The sequence below is a fragment of the Oncorhynchus mykiss genome, chromosome 30 (assembly GCF_013265735.2).
Source record: "Oncorhynchus mykiss isolate Arlee chromosome 30, USDA_OmykA_1.1, whole genome shotgun sequence".
NCBI classification, from domain to species: Eukaryota; Metazoa; Chordata; class Actinopteri; order Salmoniformes; family Salmonidae; genus Oncorhynchus; species Oncorhynchus mykiss.
The window spans coordinates 6,724,367-6,742,034 of NC_050570.1; the positions used below are offsets into that span (position 1 = coordinate 6,724,367).

At 43.7% G+C, this 17,668-nt stretch overlaps 1 protein-coding gene and 1 long non-coding RNA gene across 13 annotated transcripts in view; both read left to right on the forward strand.

Annotated features, from left to right (window-relative positions):
• LOC110522713 (tight junction protein ZO-1) overlaps positions 1–17,668 on the forward strand; it is a 176,674-nt gene that overhangs the window by 105,861 nt on the left and 53,145 nt on the right. For 8 of the 12 annotated variants that reach the window (XM_036969345.1, XM_036969350.1, XM_036969351.1 and 5 more), the window contains 5 exons: positions 2,872–2,928; positions 6,532–6,656; positions 6,895–6,997; positions 11,099–11,438; positions 16,804–16,910. In XM_036969345.1, the coding sequence (XP_036825240.1) occupies positions 2,872–2,928; positions 6,532–6,656; positions 6,895–6,997; positions 11,099–11,438; positions 16,804–16,910 (732 nt within the window). The remainder of the gene's footprint in view (positions 1–2,871; positions 2,929–6,531; positions 6,657–6,894; positions 6,998–11,098; positions 11,439–16,803; positions 16,911–17,668) is intronic. The other 4 variants (XM_036969347.1, XM_036969349.1, XM_036969356.1 and 1 more) reach the window with 1 other exon arrangement.
• On the forward strand, positions 9,361–9,902 carry LOC118945816. The gene is made up of 3 exons (XR_005040974.1): positions 9,361–9,387; positions 9,647–9,736; positions 9,865–9,902. It is a non-coding gene; the product is annotated as an uncharacterized LOC118945816 (long non-coding RNA).

Below are 17,668 nucleotides of genomic sequence, written 5' to 3' on the forward strand. Positions count from 1 at the left end.
TTAGACTTTTACTCAAGTAGAATTTTACTGGGTGACTTTTAATTGAGTCATTTTCTATTATAGTATCTTTACTTTTACTCAAGTATGACAGTTGGGTACTTTTTCCTCCACTGCTTTTTAGACAGTCTACTTTACGTATGACCTAAAGTATAATGTATAATAGATACTAGTCAGCCTGCAAAGTAAACACTTATAAAGTAGCTAAGATAAATATGACTAAACTAGAAAAGGTACGTTTTCTGAACATTTGTGGGCTTTCTTCAGTTGAATAAACATCTTTGTAGCCTACCATAGCCACTCGATCTTTGCTATATTGAATGAGCGAAACGTATTTGGTTGTAATGTTGCAGTGTTTTACATCAAGGGCGGTCGCGCATCCTCCTCCAGGAGAGATAATGGGCGGTCGTCCATCCTCCAGGAGAGATAATGGGCGGTCGTCCATCCCCCAGGAGAGATAATGGGCGGTCGTCCATCCCCCAGGAGAGATAATGGGCGGTCGCCCATCCCCCAGGAGAGATAATGGGCGGTCGCCCATCCCCCAGGAGAGATAATGGGCGGTCGCCCATCCCCCAGGAGAGATAATGAGTGTGCAGGGTTTTAGTCCAGGCCCCCTCTAACAAACCACATTTTAGGAATGAATCTGCTCAACAGAACCTTGATAAACTGGCTCTGATGTGTTTGAGCAGGGCTTGATCAAAAGCCTTGCACACCCAGCAGCTCCCAGCCTAAGGGTTGACCACGTGTTTTATACAGTTGCCTAAAAGGTGTTCTACTTTGTGGGGGAGTTAAGTGCCTTGCTCAACGACAGGAGATGGGATAATGGGATCCGAAAGAAGCCTCCCAGCGTCTACCACACTACGCTTACTTTTTTTAAATGTACAAGTAGAAGTCGGAGGTCTACATACACCTTGGCCAAATACATTTAAACTCAGTTTTCTCACAATTCCTGACATTTAATCCTCGTAAAAAATCATTGTCTTAGGTCAGTTAGGATCACCACTTTAATTTAAGAATGTGAAAGGTCAGAATAATAGTAGAGAGAATGATTTATTTCAGCTTTTATTTCTTTCATCACATTCCCAGTGGGTCAGAAGTTTACATACACTCAATTAGTATTTGGTAGCATTGCCTTTAAATTGTTTAACTTGGGTCAAATGTTTCGGGTAGCCTTCCACAAGCTTCCCACAATAAATTGGCCCATTCCTCCTGACAGAGCTGGTGTAACTGAGTCAGGTTTGTAGGCCTCCCATTTTTCAGTTCTGCCCACAATTTGTCTATGGGATTGAGGTCAGGGCTTTGTGATGGCCACTCCAATACCTTGACTTTGTTGTCCTTAAGCCATTTTGCCACAACTTTGGAAGTATGCTTGGGGTCATTGTCCATTTGGAAGACCCATTTGCGACCAAGCTTTAACTTCCTGACTGATGTCTTGAGATGTTTCTTCAATATATCCACATAATTTTCCTTCCTCATGCGCCATCTATTTTGTGAAATGCACCAGTCCCTCCTGCAGCAAAGCACCCCTACAACATGATGCTGCCACCCCCGTGCTTCACGGTTGGGATGGTGATCTTCGGCTTGCAAGCCTCACCCTTTTTCCTCCAAACATAACAATGGTCATTATGTCCAAACAGTTTTATTTTTGTTTCATCAGACCAGAGGACATTTCTCCAAAAAGTATGATCTTTCTCCCCATGTGCAGTTGCAAACCATAGTCTGGATTTTTTTATGGCGGTTTTGGAGCAGTAGCTTCTTCCTTGCTGAGCGGCCTTTCAGGTTGTGTCGATATAGGACTCGTTTTACTGTGGATATAGATACTTTTGTACCTGTTTCCTCCAGCATCTTCACAGGGTCCTTTGCTGTTGTTCTGGGATTGATTTGCACTTTTCGCACCAAAGTACGTTCATCTCTAGGAGACAGAACGCGTCTCCTTCCTGGGCGGTATGACGGCTGAGTGGTTCCATGGTGTTTATACTTGCGTACTATTGTTTGTACAGATGAACGTGGTACCTTCAGGCGTTTGGAAATTGCTCCCAAGGATGAACCAAACTTCTGGATGTCTACAATTATTTTTCTGAGGTCTTGGCTGATTTCTTTTGATTTTCCCATGATGTCAAGCAAAGAAGCACTGAATTTGAAGGTTGGCAAATCAAATCAAATTTATTTATATAGCCCTTCGTACATCAGCTGAGATATCTCAAAGTGCTGTACAGAAACCCAGCCTAAAACCCCAAACAGCAAGCAATGCAGGTGTAGAAGCACGGTGGCCTTGAAATACATCCACAGGTACACCTCCAATTGACTCAAATGGTGTCAATAAGCCTATCAGAAGCTTCTAAAGCCATGACATAATTTTCGGGAATTTTCCAAGCTGTTTAAAGGCACAGTCGACTTAGTGTATGTAAACTTCTGACCCACTGGAATTGTGATACAGTGAAAATAAAATAATAGATAAATAAATAAAATGAAAATTGTGATAAGTGAAATAATCTGTCTGTAAACAATAGTTGGAAAAATTACTCAGTAGATGTCCTAACCGACTTGCTAAAACTATTTGTTTGTTAATAATACATTTGTGGAGTGGTTGAAAAACGAGTTTTAATGACTCCAACCTAAGTGTATGGCAACTTCTGACTTCAACTGTACCATCGAGATGCCGCCAGTTGTTGGTCATGGAAATGTGGTTAAAAATCATGGAGAATTCCATCTGTCAAAATGTGTATGGGGGGGGGGGGGGGGGGGGGTTCTATAATGTATTTTTAGATATTGAGGCTTGAAAGTTTATTTTGCTAAATGAGTACATCTAAAGCCTGGGGGCTACTGACACTAATTGGAGTGATGATGATGATAAATAAGGATTTATTTCTACAGAGTGCAGCTATGGAGGAGACCGTCATATGGGAACAGCACACAGTAACTCTACACAGGGTGAGTAGTGCATAGGATACCTCTACCTCTCCTTCTCTCTCTCCCCCTCCTCCTTGTCTCTCTCTCCTTGTCTCTCTCCATGTCTCTTGCTCCTTGTCTCTCTCTCTTCCCTTGTCTGTCTCTCTCCTTCTCTCTCTCTCCCCTTCCTCCTGGTCTCTCTCTCCTTGTCTCTCTCTCTCCTTGTCTCTCTCTCTCCTTCTCTCTCTCTCCCCCTCCTCCTGGTCTCTCTCTCCTCTCTCTCTCCCCCTCCTCCTGGTCTCTCTCTCCTCTCTCTCTCCTCCTCCTGGTCTCTCTCTCATCTCTCTCTCCCCTTCCTCCTGGTCTCTCTCTCCTTATCTCTCTCTCCCCCTCCTCCTGGTCTCTCTCTCCTTGTCTCTCTCACCTTGTCTCTCTCTCCTTGTGTGTCTCTCTCTCTCTCTCTCTCTCTCCTTGTGTGTGTCTCTCTCTCATTGTGTCTCTCTCTCTGTGTGTGTGTGTCTCTCTCTCCTTGTCTCTCTCTCTCTTTGTCTGTCACATCTTTTCAACATTCTTGTCGGCATTTGCCTTTTATATCACCATTGCTTGTCGCAACTGAGCAAGAGACATACAACTTGTGACATTCTGTTGGATGGTTGAAACCCCCATCTCTGTGGGATGGTTGAAACCCCTATCTCTGTGGGATGGTTGAAACGCCTATCTCTGTGGGATGGTTGAAACGCCTATCCCTATCTCTGTGGGATGGTTGAAACGCCTATCTCTATCTCTGTGGGATGGTTGAAACCCCTCTATCTCTGTGGGATGGTTGAAACCCCTATCTCTGTGGGATGGTTGAAACCCCTATCTCTGTGGGATGGTTGAAACCCCTCTATCTCTGTGGGATGGTTGAAACCCCTCTATCTCTGTGGGATGGTTGAAACCCCTCTATCTCTGTGGGATGGTTGAAACCCCTATCTCTGTGGGATGGTTGAAACCCCTATCTCTGTGGGATGGTTGAAACGCCTATCCCTATCTCTGTGGGATGGTTGAAACGCCTATCTCTATCTCTGTGGGATGGTTGAAACCCCTCTATCTCTGTGGGATGGTTGAAACCCCTCTATCTCTGTGGGATGGTTGAAACCCCTCTATCTCTGTGGGATGGTTGAAACCCCTCTATCTCTGTGGGATGGTTGAAACCCCTCTATCTCTGTGGGATGGTTGAAACCCCTCTATCTCTGTGGGATGGTTGAAACCCCTCTATCTCTGTGGGATGGTTGAAACGCCTATCTCTATCTCGGTGGGATGGTTGAAACGCCTATCTCTCTCTCTGTTTGATGGTTGAAACCCCTCTATCTCTGTGGGATGGTTGAAACCCCTCTATCTCTGTGGGATGGTTGAAACCCCTCTATCTCTGTGGGATGGTTGAAACACCTATCTCTCTCTCTGTTTGATGGTTGAAACCCCTCTATCTCTGTGGGATGGTTGAAACCCCTCTATCTCTGTGGGATGGTTGAAACCCCTCTATCTCTGTGGGATGGTTGAAACGCCTATCTCTATCTCTGTGGGATGGTTGAAACGCCTATCTCTATCTCGGTGGGATGGTTGAAACGCCTATCTCTATCTCTGTGGGATGGTTGAAACGCCTATCTCTCTCTCTGTTTGATGGTTGAAACCCCTCTATCTCTGTGGGATGGTTGAAACCCCTCTATCTCTGTGGGATGGTTGAAACCCCTCTATCTCTGTGGGATGGTTGAAACCCCTCTATCTCTGTGGGATGGTTGAAACCCCTCTATCTCTGTGGGATGGTTGAAACGCCTATCTCTATCTCGGTGGGATGGTTGAAACGCCTATCTCTCTCTCTGTTTGATGGTTGAAACCCCTCTATCTCTGTGGGATGGTTGAAACCCCTCTATCTCTGTGGGATGGTTGAAACACCTATCTCTCTCTCTGTTTGATGGTTGAAACCCCTCTATCTCTGTGGGATGGTTGAAACCCCTCTATCTCTGTGGGATGGTTGAAACCCCTCTATCTCTGTGGGATGGTTGAAACGCCTATCTCTATCTCGGTGGGATGGTTGAAACGCCTATCTCTCTCTCTGTTTGATGGTTGAAACCCCTCTATCTCTGTGGGATGGTTGAAACCCCTCTATCTCTGTGGGATGGTTGAAACCCCTCTCTCTATCTCTGTGGGATGGTTGAAACCCCTCTCTCTATCTCTGTGGGATGGTTGAAACCCCTATCTCTGTAGGATGGTTGAAACCCCTCTATCTCTGTGCCCTAGCCTCCCTCCATTTTGTCCTTCTTCCCTGCTCCCTCCATCTTCTTTTCCTCCTGCCTCCACTAGTCAGCATGCTGCAAGCCGTACACGTACAGTATGCTCACTGAACACACAATAACAGGACCTTGTTCATTAGGCACCAAATGGAATAAAACTGACTGAAGCGGGGGAGGGACTACCAGGACTTGTCCAATAAGAAACAAGCATTCAGGATTCTGCTCTGTATAAAAGGACAAGACGCACCTTAATGAACGTTGGCCGTGCTCATTAAAACGCCTGCTGTCGACGTTATGATTCGACGTGTAAAATCGTCTTGAGATGAATAGAAAATGGCCGTTGTTCTGTGGTCACAGGCGATAGGACGCTGCTTTTAACCCACTCGTCGACACGGTCTGATTTGCCCTTTTTAAAAAAGTGTTCATGATTCTTCCACCAGGCTGTAGAGCACAAGGTCACAACTTGACCTTCCATACAGGCCAAGGGTCCGGGCATATGAACACAACAAGCATAGATTGTCAATACAAATCACTGTCTGTCATGCCCCCCCCTACACTCCTCCTATTTCCTTGTCTGTCCATTTCACCTTCACCTAATGTAGAAACTGTAAATAACTCTGTCACTGTTTTAGAAGAGGATAAACGGTTGCAAGGTAGCTATGGTTATGAGGTTATCACTTAGTCTACCTCCAGACTTGAATTATCAGCAGAAACGGCTCACTTGTTAAATAGTCGATAACTTGCTAGCTGTTTACTACTCTCCCCTATCAAACCAATACAGTGCTTTGTTTAGAAAGTGACGTGGTAGTGGAATTGTTGGGACTGGAGAGGTCTGTGATATTTCTCAGTGGTGGTGATGAATACAGTTGTTGTGTTCTAACGTGCTTCTCTTTCTCTCTCTCTCTGTCTCTCTCTCTTTCTCTCTGGCTCTCTCTCTCTCTCTCTCTCTCTCTCTCTCTGTCTCTCTCTCTCTCTCTCTGTCTGTCTCTCTGTCTCTCTCTCTCTTTCTCTTTCTCTCTGTCTCTCTCTCTCTTTCTCTCTCTCTCTCTCTCTCTCTCTCTCTCTCTCTCTCTCTCTCTCTCTGTCTCTCTCTCTCTCTGTCTGTCTCTCTGTCTCTCTGTCTCTCTTGCTCTCGCTCTCTCTCTTCCTCCCTCTCTCTCTCTCTCTCTCTCTCTCTGTCTCTCTGTCTCTCTGTCTCTCTGTCTCTCTTGCTCTCGCTCTCTCTCTTCCTCCCTCTCTCTCTCTCTCTCTTTGTGGTGAATACTATTGTGTTCTGACGTCACACGTGAGTCTCCTGAGTCTCTCTCTCTCTGGGTCTCTGTATCACCAGGCACCAGGGTACTCAGTGAACATGTCATTTTCCATCTCTGTGCAGGCACCAGGGTTTGGCTTTGGGATAGCCATCTCGGGAGGTCGGGATAACCCTCATTTTCAGAGTGGTGAGACCTCCATCGTCATCTCAGACGTCCTGAAGGGAGGTCCAGCCGAGGGCCTACTGCAGTAAGATCCTTCTCTCCTCTCTTGGGATGAGTTACCGCATGGGCTCTCTTGGTTTGATATAAAGCTGAGGGATGTGGCTTGGAGAAAATGTAACCTCTCTCAAATTCATAGAAGGTGCTATGGATGGTGCAAAATTAAATTAAATAAATTAAATCTTTTTTTTTTAAACATTTGGTTGTTTACAGAGACATTTGTTTACATTGTTTTACAAGTCACTCTCTCCTACCTTTCCTTCCAGGGAGAATGACAGAGTCACGATGGTCAACGCCGTCTCCATGGACAACGTGGAACACGCATACGCAGTACAGCAACTACGGAAAAGTGGCAAGAATGCTAAAATTGTGAGTATCTTTTTGAGGAACCCTAAGATTTAAAAGTCCTATGTTATAAAGCCAGACTCAGTAAGTCAAAAAAAAAATACAACTTTTTTTGTTTTTTGTTTAATAATATATCTCGAAATGGATAAATGAAAGCTTCATTTGCCATTTGTGTCACTTCAAAGTGATAAAAATTACGTTTTTATGTGTTACGAGTACAGCAGGGTTTGTTTACAAATTGTAGGTCGGAATTCTCCAGGTAATTATGATGCGTAGCTCCTGTTCTCGGGCCTATCTTTTCCTCTGATCCATCCACGACAACAGCAACACATCAACAATACAAATAGGCCGATTTATATCTCTCTTATTTTAAACAAGACTCAAAAATTTGAGTTGAGTAAAATGGAATAAAAGTGTAATTTAGCTGACAAATCCTTGTGATTCATATATTGGCTCCTGGCTGTCTGCCTGTCCGTCTGTGCTATAGCAGTGCAGATTTGAAAACACTGGCCGGGAAAGTTCTGGAATGAAATGGGAATTGTGATTTTGTGATTTTTCATTCAGCAAGGGATTTTTATTATTTTCAACTTGCTAAGACTCGTCACTCACGGCTATTCTAGTGACGGTACCCACATGCTGCTCTGGACCGTGCCAAGGTCTGATAATCACGAGAGCCAGCTAGCTGTCCACTGCTGGTAAGCAAAGATAGTCAGCAAGCTAGCTAGCAAACAGCCCATAGATCCACACACGCATTGCTAAATGTGCATACCGGTGGTGTAGCCCTGCTATACTGCCAACTAAAACCAGCACTTACAGGTTTTGTTTGGCAGTATAGAGTCAGTACAGGTTTTATTTGGCAGTATAGAGTCAGTGCAGGTTTTGTTTGGCAGTATAGAGTCAGTACAGGTTTTATTTGGCAGTATAGAGTCAGTACAGGTTTTATTTGGCAGTATAGAGTCAGTGCAGGTTTTATTTGGCAGTATAGAGTCAGTGCAGGTTTTATTTGGCAGTATAGAGTCAGTACAGGTTTTATTTGGCAGTATAGAGCCAGTACAGGTTTTATTTGGCAGTATAGAGTCAGTACAGGTTTTATTTGGCAGTATAGAGTCAGTGCAGGTTTTATTTGGCAGTATAGAGTCAGTGCAGGTTTTATTTGGCAGTACAGGTTTTACTTGGCAGTATAGAGTCCGCGCAGGTTTTATTTGGCAGTATAGAGTCAGTGCAGGTTTTATTTGGCAGTATAGAGTCAGTGCAGGTTTTGTTTGGCAGTATAGAGTCCGTGCAGGTTTTGTTTGGCAGTATAGAGTCAGTACAGGTTTTGTTTGGCAGTATAGAGTCAGTACAGGTTTTATTTGGCAGTATAGAGTCAGTGCAGGTTTTATTTGGCAGTATAGAGTCAGTACAGGTTTTATTTGGCAGTATAGAGTCCGTGCAGGTTTTGTTTGGCAGTATAGAGTCAGTACAGGTTTTATTTGGCAGTATAGAGTCAGTGCAGGTTTTGTTTGGCAGTATAGAGTCAGTGCAGGTTTTATTTGGCAGTATAGAGTCAGTACAGGTTTTATTTGGCAGTATAGAGTCCGTGCAGGTTTTGTTTGGCAGTATAGAGTCAGTACAGGTTTTATTTGGCAGTATAGAGTCAGTGCAGGTTTTGTTTGGCAGTATAGAGTCAGTGCAGGTTTTATTTGGCAGTATAGAGTCAGTACAGGTTTTATTTGGCAGTATAGAGTCAGTGCAGGTTTTGTTTGGCAGTATAGAGTCAGTGCAGGTTTTGTTTGGCAGTATAGAGTCAGTGCAGGTTTTATTTGGCAGTATAGAGTCCGTGCAGATTTTGTTTGGCAGTATAGAGTCAGTACAGGTTTTATTTGGCAGTATAGAGTCAGTGCAGGTTTTATTTGGCAGTATAGAGTCAGTGCAGGTTTTATTTGGCAGTATAGAGTCAGTACAGGTTTTATTTGGCAGTATAGAGTCAGTGCAGGTTTTATTTGGCAGTATAGAGTCAGTACAGGTTTTATTTGGCAGTATAGAGTCAGTGCAGGTTTTATTTGGCAGTATAGAGTCAGTACAGGTTTTATTTGGCAGTATAGAGTCAGTACAGGTTTTATTTGGCAGTATAGAGTCAGTGCAGGTTTTGTTTGGCAGTATAGAGTCAGTACAGGTTTTATTTGTCAGTGCAGGTTTTATTTGGCAGTATAGAGTCAGTGCAGGTTTTATTTGGCAGTATAGAGTCAGTACAGGTTTTATTTGGCAGTATAGAGTCAGTGCAGGTTTTATTTGGCAGTATAGAGTCAGTGCAGGTTTTATTTGGCAGTATAGAGTCAGTGCAGGTTTTATTTGGCAGTATAGAGTCAGTGCAGGTTTTATTTGGCAGTATAGAGTCAGTGCAGGTTTTATTTGGCAGTATAGAGTCAGTACAGGTTTTATTTGGCAGTATAGAGTCAGTGCAGGTTTTATTTGGCAGTATAGAGTCAGTGCAGGTTTTATTTGGCAGTATAGAGTCAGTGCAGGTTTTATTTGGCAGTATAGAGTCAGTACAGGTTTTATTTGGCAGTATAGAGTCAGTGCAGGTTTTATTTGGCAGTATAGAGTCAGTGCAGGTTTTATTTGGCAGTATAGAGTCAGTGCAGGTTTTATTTGGCAGTATAGAGTCAGTACAGGTTTTATTTGTCAGTGCAGGTTTTATTTGGCAGTATAGAGTCAGTACAGGTTTTATTTGGCAGTATAGAGTCAGTACAGGTTTTATTTGGCAGTATAGAGTCAGTACAGGTTTTATTTGGCAGTGCAGGTTTTATTTGGCAGTATAGAGTCAGTACAGGTTTTATTTGGCAGTGCAGGTTTTATTTGGCAGTATAGAGTCAGTACAGGTTTTACTTGGCAGTATAGAGTCAGTACAGGTTTTATTTGGCAGTATAGAGTCAGTGCAGGTTTTATTTGGCAGTATAGAGTCAGTACAGGTTTTATTTGGCAGTATAGAGTCAGTACAGGTTTTATTTGGCAGTATAGAGTCAGTACAGGTTTTATTTGGCAGTATAGAGTCCGTGCAGGTTTTATTTGGCAGTATAGAGTCAGTGCAGGTTTTATTTGGCAGTATAGAGTCAGTGCAGGTTTTATTTGGCAGTATAGAGTCAGTACAGGTTTTATTTGGCAGTATAGAGTCAGTACAGGTTTTATTTGGCAGTATAGAGTCAGTCTTGCCCGGGTTTGTTTACATTGGGTCTTGTCCGGGTTTGTTTACACTGGGTCTTGCCCGGGTTTGTTTACACTGGGTCTTGCCCGGGTTTGTTTACACTGGGTCTTGCCCGGGTTTGTTTACACTGGGTCGTGCCCGGGTTTGTTTACACTGGGTCTTGCCCGGGTTTGTTTACACTGGGTCTTGCCCGGGTTTGTTTACACTGGGTCTTGCCCGGGTTTGTTTACACTGGGTCTTGCCCGGGTTTGTTTACACTGGGTCTTGCCCGGGTTTGTTTACACTGGGTCTTGCCCGGGTTTGTTTACACTGGGTTTTGCCCGGGTTTGTTTACACTGGGTCTTGCCCGGGTTTGTTTACACTGGGTCTTGCCCGGGTTTGTTTACACTGGGTCTTGCCTGGGTTTGTTTACACTGGGTCTTGCCCGGGTTTGTTTACACTGGGTCTTGCCCAGGTTTGTTTTACATTATGTTTTGCCTGGGTTTTGTTTTGTCGCCCAAACAAAACAAGGTGTAAAACGTTAACAAAATGACACAACTGACTGAGTCTGGATATAACACCGGTCCACTGATAGAATCCAGCTCTTACTAATGTATGAACGTCTGAATTGGGCAGTTCCTTTATCTTTAATACCTGGAGCACAGCACGCTTGGGACTAACCTGTCATCTGCTAAAACCTGGGGGTCATATCTTAGCACCGCCAATGGGCATGGAATGCCCCAGAGGGAGAACTGGAAGTTTCGGGTATAATGTAGTGATGTGGCGCTTACCACAGAATAAATTACAACAATTATTACGTATTAGATTTAGTCTCTATGGGGCTAATGTCTTGTCATGAGAGAGGGAGGGAGGGAGGTAGAGATTACATGGAAGGAACGGGGGGAAAGAAATGGGGGTGTAATCTAGTGACATCGTGCTAAAGTTGTCTTCTTCCTCTTCAGACGATCAGACGGAAGCGGAAGGTGCATGTACCCATGAGTCGGCTGGGGGAGAGGGCGACCATGTCGGAGCATGATGATGAGGAGGAGGATGAGGAAGATAGCTACGACGAGGAGATATACGAGACGCGCTCCGCACGCAGCGGCCCCAGCGCCTACAGCGCTGTGGGTGGGGCCTCGGCCCGGCGCAGCGGGAGGAGCGCCGGAAGGCGGGACAAGGACAGAGAGCGGGAACGCAGTGGCTCACGGGAGAGGAGTCTCTCCCCGCGGGCCGACCGGCGCTCGCTCAACCAGCCCCCGCGGCCTGCCAAAGTCACCCTCGTAAAGTCCCGAAAGAATGAAGGTGAGCATCACAAAGTTGGGATATATGTTGTCTAGTCGGGGTTAGGGTTAGTTGGGATATGTGTTGTTAGGGTTAGTTGGGATATGTGTTGTTAGGGTTAGTTGGGATATGTGTTGTTAGCTTTAGTTGGGATATGTGTTGTTAGGGTTAGTTGGGATATGTGTTGTCTAGTCGGGGTTAGGGTTAGTTGGGATATGTGTTGTTAGGGTTAGTTGGGATATGTGTTGTCGGGGTTAGGGTTAGTTGGGATATGTGTTGTTAGGGTTAGTTGAGATATGTGTTGTTAGGGTTAGTTGGGATATGTGTTGTTAGGGTTAGTTGGGATATGTGTTGTCGGGGTTAGGGTTAGTTGGGATAGGTGTTGTTAGGGTTAGTTGGGATATGTGTTCTCGGGGTTAGGGTTAGTTGGGATATGTGTTGTCGGGCTTAGGGTTAGTTGGGATAGGTGTTGTTAGGGTTAGTTGGGATATGTGTTGTTAGGGTTAGGGTTAGTTGGGATATGTGTTATCTAGTCAGGGTTAGGGTTAGTTGGGATATGTGTTGTTAGGGTTAGTTGGGGTATGTGTTGTCTAGTCGGGGTTAGGGTATGTGTTGTCTAGTCGGGGTTAGGGTTAGTTGGGATATGTGTTGTCTAGTCGGGGTTAGGGTTAGTTGGGATATGTGTTGTCTAGTCGGGGTTAGGGTTAGTTGGGATATGTGTTGTCGGGGTTAGGGTTAGTTGGGATATGTGTTGTCTAGTCGGGGTTAGGGTTAGTTGGGACATGTGTTGTCTAGTCGGGGTTAGGGTTAGTTGGGATATGTGTTGTCTAGTCGGGGTTAGGGTTAGTTGGGATATGTGTTGTCTAGTCGGGGTTAGGGTTAGTTGGGATATGTGTTGTCTAGTCGGGGTTAGGGTTAGTTGGGATATGTGTTGTCGGGGTTTCAAGTCTTATGTCACATGCACAAGTACAATTTGTCTTAACTCAAAACCTAACAATTCAATAAATTACTATAAAAGAAACAGGAGAAATAAGAATAGGAAATATGAAATACACAATAAAGTAATTATGTAAGCATAGTATATACAGGAAATATTTAAGCAATTCCAATAGCATATTAAAGATATATACAGTGCCTTGCGAAAGTATTCGGCCCCCTTGAACTTTGCGACTTTTTGCCACATTTCAGGCTTCAAACATAAAGATATAAAACTGTATTTTTTGTGAAGAATCAACAACAAGTGGGACACAATCATGAAGTGGAACGACATTTATTGGATATTTCAAACTTTTTTAACAAATCAAAAACTGAAAAATTGGGCGTGCAAAATTATTCAGCCCCTTTACTTTCAGTGCAGCAAACTCTCCAGAAGTTCAGTGAGGATCTCTGAATGATCCAATGTTGACCTAAATGACTAATGATGATAAATACAATCCACTTGTGTGTAATCAAGTCTCCGTATAAATGCACCTGCACTGTGATAGTCTCAGAGGTCCGTTAAAAGCGCAGAGAGCATCATGAAGAACAAGGAACACACCAGGCAGGTCCGAGATACTGTTGTGAAGAAGTTTAAAGCCGGATTTGGATACAAAAAGATTTCCCAAGCTTTAAACATCCCAAGGAGCACTGTGCAAGCGATAATATTGAAATGGAAGGAGTATCAGACCACTGCAAATCTACCAAGACCTGGCCGTCCCTCTAAACTTTCAGCTCATACAAGGAGAAGACTGATCAGAGATGCAGCCAAGAGGCCCATGATCACTCTGGATGAACTGCAGAGATCTACAGCTGAGGTGGGAGACTCTGTCCATAGGACAACAATCAGTCGTATATTGCACAAATCTGGCCTTTATGGAAGAGTGGCAAGAAGAAAGCCATTTCTTAAAGATATCCATAAAAGTGTTGTTTAAAGTTTGCCACAAGCCACCTGGGAGACACACCAAACATGTGGAAGAAGGTGCTCTGGTCAGATGAAACCAAAATTGAACTTTTTGGCAACAATGCAAAACGTTATGTTTGGCGTAAAAGCAACACAGCTGAACACACCATCCCCACTGTCAAACATGGTGGTGGCAGCATCATGGTTTCGGCCTGCTTTTCTTCAGCAGGGACAGGGAAGATGGTTCAAATTGATGGGAAGATGGATGGAGCCAAATACAGGACCATTCTGGAAGAAAACCTGATGGAGTCTGCAAAAGACCTGAGACTGGGACGGAGATTTGTCTTCCAACAAGACAATGATCCAAAACATAAAGCAAAATCTACAATGGAATGGTTCAAAAATAAACATATCCAGGTGTTAGAATGGCCAAGTCAAAGTCCAGACCTGAATCCAATCGAGAATCTGTGGAAAGAACTGAAAACTGCTGTTCACAAATGCTCTCCATCCAACCTCACTGAGCTCGAGCTGTTTTGCAAGGAGGAATGGGAAAAAATGTCAGTCTCTTGATGTGCAAAACTGATAGAGACATACCCCAAGCGACTTACAGCTGTAATCGCAGCAAAAGGTGGCGCTACAAAGTATTAACTTAAGGGGGCTGAATAATTTTGCACGCCCAATTTTTCAGATTTGATTTGTTAAAAAAGTTTGAAATATCCAATAAATGTCGTTCCACTTCATGATTGTGTCCCACTTGTTGTTGATTCTTCACAAAAAAATACAGTTTTATATCTTTATGTTTGAAGCCTGAAATGTGGCAAAAGGTCGCAAAGTTCAAGGGGGCCGAATACTTTGGCAAGGCACTGTATATATACATACACGTAAATAAAGCGATGAATTCCAGACCGCCCGCGTTGTGTGCGCGAGCTTTACAAAATAAATGTGCACATACATGTTATTCAATCACCTCATCCAAACTGCTTGCGAGCGTCTGCGTAGCCAGGCGCCAAAACAGAACTTGCTTCTGCAAGTCCCGCCTCTCCCATCTACTCAGTGGTTTTTACAAGCATATACCCACCTGGGTGATTGAAAGATGAACGAGGTCCACACTCCAGTCCAGTTGGGGGCGGTAATACACCTTAAACTTGGTTGCCACCATTACAATAACATTGGAGGTTAGCATTTTATATCAAACCCTAAAGACATGCTAACCTCTCACCATTACAATAACAGGGGAGGTTAGCATTTTATAGCAAACCCTAAAGACATGCTAACCTCTCACCATTACAATAACAGGGGAGGTTAGCATTTTATAGCAAACCCTAAAGACATGCTAACATCTCACCATTACAATAACAGGGGAGGTTAGCATTTTATAGCAAACCCTAAAGACATGCTAACCTCTCACCATTACAGTAACAGGGGAGGTTAGCATTTTATAGCAAACCCTCAAGACATGCTAACATCTCACCATTACAATAACAGGGGAGGTTAGCATTTTATAGCAAACCCTAAAGACATGCTAACATCTCACCATTACAGTAACAGGGGAGGTTAGCATTTTATATTAAACCCTCAAGACATGCTAACCTCTCACCATTACAATAACAGGGGAGGTTAGCATTTTATATCAAACCCTCAAGACATGCTAACCTCTCACCATTACAATAACAGGGGAGGTTAGCATTTTATATCAAACCCTCAAGACATGCTAACCTCTCACCATTACAATAACAGGGGAGTTTAGCATTTTATATCAAACCCTCAATAAATGCTAACATCTCACAATTACAATAACAGGGGAGGTTAGCATTTTATATCAAACCCTGAAGACATGCTAACATCTCACCATTACAATAACAGGGGAGGTTAGCATTTTATAGCAAACCCTAAAGACATGCTAACATCTCACCATTACAATAACAGGGGAGGTTAGCATTTTATATCAAACCCTGAAGACATGCTAACATCTCACCATTACAATAACAGGGGAGGTTAGCATTTTATAGCAAACCCTCAAGACATGCTAACCTCTCACCATTACAATAACAGGGGAGGTTAGCATTTTATAGCAAACCCTCAAGACATGCTAACATCTCACCATTACAATAACAGGGGAGGTTAGCATTTTTGTGCAAACCCTCAAGACATGCTAACCTCTCACCATTACAATAACAGGGGAAGTTAGCATTTTATAGCAAACCCTCAAGACATGCTAACATCTCACCATTACAATAACAGGGGAGATTAGCAGTTTTGGGGGTGCATGTTATTTGTGCATCTGTAACTTTGGTAGCATCCTCATTAATGTAGAAGTATTTAGAAACTTATTGTATTCTTATTTACAATAAAATTGACTCCAGAATTATACAATAAATAATTTACCATTTTAATTTCTATTGGGCACAAAATGATCTGAAACACAACCTAAACAAACAACAAATGCATCCAACCAATTTACAGAGTCACGGGTTTGATGTGGTCATTGTGTTCTATCAATATGGGACCAAATACTTCACTTATTAGTGCTTTAATACACATACTGTATAAGTACACATACTGTATGAGTACACATACTGTATGAGTACACATACTGTATAAGTACATTTGTCCCAATACTTTTAAGTCCCTTAAAATGGGAGGACAATGTACAAAAGGTTTTGTAATTTCTAAACGGTTCGTCAGATATAGATGACAATACCCTCAAATTTAAAGCTGACAGTCTGCATTTTAACCTCCCATAGTCATTGTATCGTTTCAAGTCCAAAGAGCTGGAGTACAGAGCAGATGGGCTATTCTGAAACCAAAATACTTTCTAAATACTTCTACATTAATGAGGATGCTACCAAAGTTACAGATGCACAAATTCTGAAACAGAGCCCATCTGCCCAATATTGAGAGTTGTTTTGGCTCTGTACTCCAGCTCTTTGGACTTGAAACGATACAATGACTATGGGAGGTTAAAATGCAGACTGTCAGCTTTAAATTTGAAATTGTATAGTTTAGTATAGTCCAAAGAGCTGGAGTACAGAGCCAAAACAACTCTTAATATTGGGCAGATGGGCTCTGTTTCAGAATTTGTGCATCTGTAACTTTGGTAGCATCCTCATTCATGTAGAAGTATTTAGAAAGTATTTTGGTTTCAGAATAGCACTTTTTTTGTTGTAGAATAACCACTGTTCTACACGTTTATAACTCGCGACACTCAGCAATAGTTTGTTTTGGGGGAAATATACGTTTTTATTTTGCTATATTCCATTATATTTGTCAACATGCTAAACTATGCTAACATGCTATATATAGCATGCTGTACTGCTAACATGCTATGCTAACATGCTATATATAGCATGCTGTACTGCTAACATGCTATGCTAACATGCTATATATAGCATGCTGTACTGCTAACATGCTATGCTAACATGTTAGTTATACTGTGCTAACATGCTATATCATACTATGCTCTCCTATGCTAACACTCTCTTTGTTGCTGTTCGTTCACTCCGTAAGCAGAATATGGCCTTCGCCTGGCCAGCCACATCTTCGTAAAGGACATCTCACCCGAGAGCCTGGCGGCCAGGGACGGAAACATACAGGAGGGAGACGTTGTACTGAAGGTGAGAAGCCTGAAGTGATTCTTTAACTAAGAGAGAGAGGGAGGTAGAGAGAGGGAGAGGTAGGGAGAGGTAGGGAGAGGTAGAGAGAGGTAGAGAGAGGGAGAGAGGTAGAGAGAGGTAGAGAGAGGTAGAGAGAGGTAGAGAGAGGGAGAGAGAGGTAGAGAGAGAGAGGTAGAGAGAGAGAGGTAGAGAGAGGGAGGTAGAGAGAGGGAGGTAGAGAGAGGGAGGTAGAGAGAGGGAGAGGTAGAGAGAGGGAGAGGTAGAGAGAGGGAGAGGTAGAGAGAGGGAGAGGTAGAGAGAGGTAGAGGTAGAGAGAGGTAGAGAGAGGTAGAGAGAGGTAGAGAGAGGTAGAGAGAGGGAGAGAGAGGGAGAGAGAGGGAGAGAGAGGGAGAGGTAGAGAGAGGGAGAGGTAGGGAGAGGTAGAGGTAGGGAGAGGTAGAGGTAGAGGTAGGGAGAGGTAGAGGTAGGGAGAGGTAGAGGTAGGGAGAGGTAGAGGTAGGGAGAGGTAGAGGTAGGGAGAGGTAGAGAGAGGGAGAGGTAGAGGTAGAGAGAGGTAGAGGTAGAGGGAGAGAGAGGTATTGGGAGAGAGAGGTAGAGGGAGAGAGAGGTAGAGGGAGAGAGAGGTAGAGAGAGGGAGGGAGAGGTAGAGAGAGGGAGGGAGAGGTAGAGAGAGGGAGGGAGAGGTAGAGAGAGGGAGGGAGAGGTAGAGAGAGGGAGGGAGAGGTAGAGAGAGGGAGGGAGAGGTAGAGAGAGGGAGG